The 5,000-nt window shown below is 48.2% G+C and overlaps 1 protein-coding gene across 1 annotated transcript in view; it reads left to right on the top strand.

Annotated features, from left to right (window-relative positions):
- The window catches only part of LOC130385346 (pro-neuregulin-2, membrane-bound isoform-like), a 13,060-nt gene that overhangs the window by 1,447 nt on the left and 6,613 nt on the right, over positions 1 to 5,000 (top strand). Inside the window, exons 2-3 of the mRNA XM_056593813.1 lie at positions 1,342 to 1,400; positions 3,998 to 4,021. Coding sequence (XP_056449788.1) covers positions 1,385 to 1,400; positions 3,998 to 4,021 — 40 coding nt within the window. The 5' untranslated portion in view covers positions 1,342 to 1,384. The remainder of the gene's footprint in view (positions 1 to 1,341; positions 1,401 to 3,997; positions 4,022 to 5,000) is intronic.

Raw genomic sequence — 5,000 nt, 5'->3', positions numbered from 1 at the left:
GAGAGAGAGAGAGAGAGAGAGAGAGGGAGAGAGAGAGAGAGGGGGCGAGAGAGGGGGAGAGAGAGAGTGAGAGAGAGAGAGAGAGAGAGAGAGGGGGAGAGAGAGAGAGAGGGGGAGAGAGAGAGAGAGAGAGAGAGGGAGGGAGAGAGAGGGGGCGAGAGAGGGGGAGAGAGAGAAAGAGAGAGAGAGAGGGAGGGAGAGAGGGGGCGAGAGAGAGAGAGAGAGGGAGGGAGAGTGGAATGTAGGGACTTCTGAGAGAGTGGCCTCACGCCGTAACGATGGGGGGCTGGATGTCCTTTGGGGGGGGGGGGGGGTCGGAGGAAACCCTGGAGGTCAAACACCTCGGAGGCGCAATCAGTTGCTATGACGATTAAGCGTTAATGCGACGGAATGGATGGACGTGCTGCTATACCTACGACCCTGGTGGTCATTCAGGTGTTTGGAAACGGCTGGGATTAAAGAGGAGTGCACGTCTGTTTGAAGCTTGGGATGGTTTGTGTTTATGTAAGGGCCTTTGGGGTCAGGGTTTAATGTCAGGGTTAGGTTAAGCCTGGGGGAAGCGCGGCATTATGGGAATTACCACCAGAGCCAGTCCGTATAGCTGCACGCGTATGACAAATATACATTGCTTCCCTTGTGTGTGTCTGTGTGTGTGTGTGTGTGTGTGTGTGTGTGTGTGTGTGTGTGTGTGTGTGTGTGTGTGTGTGTGTGTGTGTGTGTGTGTGTGTGTGTGTGTGTGTGTGTGTGTGTGTGTGTGTTTTTGTTCACACTGCTGTGCTCCTTCCCAGATGTCCAGACGGATACTTCGGCCCGAGGTGCTTGCAGACTGAACCCTTGCGATTGCTCAGTCCGAACCCTTTCAAAAGTATGTTGGCTTTGACACCGGCAGCAGAGCTCAGAACAGACAGACATGTCACACTGGATGCCCACTATGGAGCCCCTCTTCAGTGTGCTTTCCTCCTCCTCCCCTTCTTCCTCCTCCTCCTCCTCCTCCTCCTCCTCCTTCTCAGGTCACCACGCTGTGTTCAACTGTGCCTTCGCCACAAAAGCACACACTGGCTTCGTCCATGGGAACACTGCTTCTACTGCCCGTAGTTTAACTGTTGTTCTAATCCTATGTCTCTCTCTCTCTCTCCCTCTCTCTCTCTCTGTCTGCCTCTCTCTCTCTCTCTCCTCTTTTCACCCATTTCCTACACATTCTCTTTTTTTTTTTTTTTTTCCTGCCCCAACCCCTTGCCCCAATCCCTTGCCCTGTCTTTCTCTCTCTCTCATTCCTACACCACCTACTTCCTCCTCCTCCTCTTCTTCTTCTCTCTTTGTGGCTTTGTTTCTTCCCATCAGGTGTCCAAATGACTTTACTGGCGATCGCTGTCAAACCTACGTTATGGCCAGTTTCTACCGTATGTCAACTTCCTGTTCTGTCTCTCTATTTAGTCCTGTCCTTCCTGCCCATGCATGTCACCTGTTAGCAACAACACATAGATGTTTAACCATGACCCAGCCAAAAATGGTTTGCGACAATTAAAGGGGCCCTACTTTTACCAGCAAATGTGAGGTTGGTTGTTCTTTATTTTTCCATTATTATTAGCCTTTTTTTATTGATTTGTTTGTGACATCACAACTGGTTTCAACAGGAGTGGATGTCTAGGTCATCCAACTCCCAGTAGTGATGTCACAAGGGGATCGATTTCTAACAGGCTAGTTGTTAGACCAATCAACAGCGCACCTGGTGGTTAAACAGGGGCTCTTTAATTTGTTCAGTCAGCATGTGCTACTAAACGCCCACCTCCGGGAATCATGGGACATTTTTGCATGTGCACTTTCTGTTTTCAACTTAGGATAGGAAGGGGAGGTGAGTAGTTCAGCGTATTGTGGTTCTTGCTTAGAGGAGGATAATGAAGGTGATTGCATGCGCCAGCACACCCTAACGGGATCACCGTTATCAGAAGGCCCGTTACTAACCCAGTAAAGATGCTCCTTAATTGAATCACCCAACAAACGAGGACATGAGAGATGGCATTAGCACAGAATGCGCCGACAGTAGGACAATCGATTGCTAATCGGTTTAAGTTGAGCCATTAGAAGTAATGGTTCGGTATGTTCCGATGTTTGGTCAAAATTCATATATATTGAGGCAAACATTAATAATGTATGAAAAAAAATCATATCTCCATGTAATTCATTAAACCCTAACAATTAATTAAATTTTTTTTTTTAGATAGAAAGGATCTTCATCATAAAACTTTGTGTATACTGTAACTTTATGTTAAATCAGTTTCAAATGAGCCGTCGTCTTTTGTCTTGGACATATATTTATGTAAATTGTGTATTTTCTAAAAAACAAAAATGTATATTCCTAGCTCAAAACAATAAGTAATCGAGCAAAAGTCCACAAGAAGTGCCTTCATAGTCAAGTTTAATAATCAGTCGTCAACATGACGGATCAAACCCACTGATTAAACCCACGTTCCGTTTACCTCATCACAAACGAGGACCGCTACCTTCCAGGAAACGGTGTCCTCGCAAATCGCCTCAACTGAAAAGACCCTCCTTTAAACTTTCCAGCCTGTAGTTGTAGCTATGTGCCCGACTGCGCTGCCAGGCCTGGAGCGAGCTTCTATCAATTACAGAAATATGCTCCAATTAGAAGCTTCTGGAGTAGCACCGCTTGACAGATCACGAATTTGCCATTATATATACTCTCACGAAACTTGGCTGCAGCCTGCCAACAAAACTCGTCCAGTCTCATACTTCGAACCGCCCATTGCATTCGGGGCTGTTTCTTAAGTAGCGGCCTCCTTAATCATTTAATGGAGCTACACGTGTAAAGAGGACGACGCGGCGGCCTTATCTCCAGATCGGACGGACAAGTCTCTACTGAGAGGCTACTGGTACTACTGCTTTTTTTAGGATGCAACCCAACAAGTAGTTTCAATGCGCGTTAGGTCATAGAGCCGTGAGCGGTGGGATGGCTTGGGAGGCGGTGTCGCGCGGGGAGATCGAGCGAGCTCCACAACGACACATTCACGTTCAAAATGAATACGCCTTCGTCCTCACGGCAGCCGTGCGAATGCATTTCCCTTCCAAGGGAATGCATTGATTCCCATCTCACTTTTAGCAGCTTCAACCAAAGAACACCTCCTTGTCGTGCGGAATATGGAGGTAGCAGCGGCGGTTTCAAGTGTCTGGGTTATAAACCGTACTCAGGTTTAGTTTAACAACCCCTAAATTAGGCGTCCCGCACCTACCTTGTTCCAGAACTCACCGTGAAGCTCTTTGATAATCCGGGAGAGGAACGAAAGCAGTGGATAGACTCCGCCACTCTGTCCACGTGATGACATCACAACCGTAACCTGGTTCAGTCGGTGGACATAAAACCTGGAGCAGATGCCAGTTCATCTTTTGTTCTCTCTCTTGGCCCTCTGAAATACTTAAATCTAGCCGTTCCAAACGGTGTCAGACGCCCATAAATCTCAACACGGGAATATACACACACAGACTTGATTTATTGATAGTCGTTTTATTAACACAAAAATGACAGCTTCAAAATAGATGCCTGAGTCCCATGCATTGCCCAAAGCAAGGCGATAACATATCTATTTAGTGCATGAGTGCATTTAACAACTTACAACAAATAACCAGGGTTTGTGTTATTTGTATGTTGAACTGAGAGCTGCTCGATGGTTGGTTTTTAATCTGGTGATGCATGCTGGGAATGAACTGGGGTTGTCTTGCCACTGATTTTGCTTGCAGGGAGAACTATCGAGAAAAAAAACCATTCCTACTGATCAGGGTGTTTTGACTATAACCTACTTCTCCTGAAGGGATCTATCGCTCTGGTTGTTTCAGTATCTGTGTTGTCCTGTTTATATCTGTGTGTGTGTCACAAGGTGTGTGCCACTATATCTTAATCTTCTTCTGTTGTTTCTTTTTGTCCTACCAACCTCCCCCTCCCCTCTCCCCACTCCCCTCCTCGCCAACCCCTCTGCACATGCAGAGCATCTTGGGATTGAGTTTATGGGTATGGAGCCATCTGTTTTGGTTTGACGCAAGACTAGAACTGTAGATGTCGTCTTCATCCTAACCCCCCCCCCCCACCCCACCCGACCTGCCTCCACCCTCCCTCCCTCCCCTCCTTGTACAACCCAAACCCATGAAACCCATGAAACCCATGAAACCCATGAAACCCAATGAGCCCGTGATTAACCAACCCCCTGTGCCTGGTTCGAGTCCCGCTATAACCTATAACTAGAAGTCTGGGTGGGAAAGCTACCCACAATGCAACCCGCCCTGCATGATCAACAGTCATTGACATGGATGTCTTGTATTGCAGCGCTCATCGAAAGCATAATGATAAGGAAATATTTATCAACTTCATACGGGGGGGGGGGGGGGGGGGGGGGATACTCCATGCCATTGCGCTTACTAAAATTTTAACAGCAAATCTGTGCTAAGGGGTCACACAGGGGTCACCGCTCCGGTGACTGTAGACTAAACTGTGTGTGGTGAAGTGTTCTGTCGCAACCTGACAGCTGTGCACCCCGCAGGTGAGCGCTAGCCACTAGTGTGGTACCCCTCACCCCCTCACAGACACACACACACAGTTTGTCTAGTGTTTTGAGCACTTTATACACGCAGTGGAGTATTAGAATAATGCATTATTGTAGACCCGGTGATGTGCACCATTGGTCACTCGGTAGCTAGGTGCTGGCTCTAGATGTGTGCAGGGTGAGTGCTGCGTATAGGTACACCCCCAGCGACCTCCGACCTCCCCCCCGGAATGGTTAATACCCCTCTTCATGTTGTGATGTTCCTCCTCCTCCACCTCCTACTCCTCCTCTTCCTCCTCCTCCTCTTCCTCCTCCACCTCCTCCTCCTCCTCCTCCTCATACCTGACCTGCATCCCATGTAGTCTAGCAACAAGTCTGAATCTCCTCCTTTCTCCTCATCTCTGCTTCTCTCCGCGCTCTGTCCTCCCCTCTCCTGTGAGACCCTGAGTC

The sequence above is a fragment of the Gadus chalcogrammus genome, chromosome 7 (genome assembly GCF_026213295.1).
Source record: "Gadus chalcogrammus isolate NIFS_2021 chromosome 7, NIFS_Gcha_1.0, whole genome shotgun sequence".
Taxonomy (NCBI): Eukaryota; Metazoa; Chordata; class Actinopteri; order Gadiformes; family Gadidae; genus Gadus; species Gadus chalcogrammus.
This window is presented reverse-complemented; position numbering and strand designations above follow the sequence as displayed.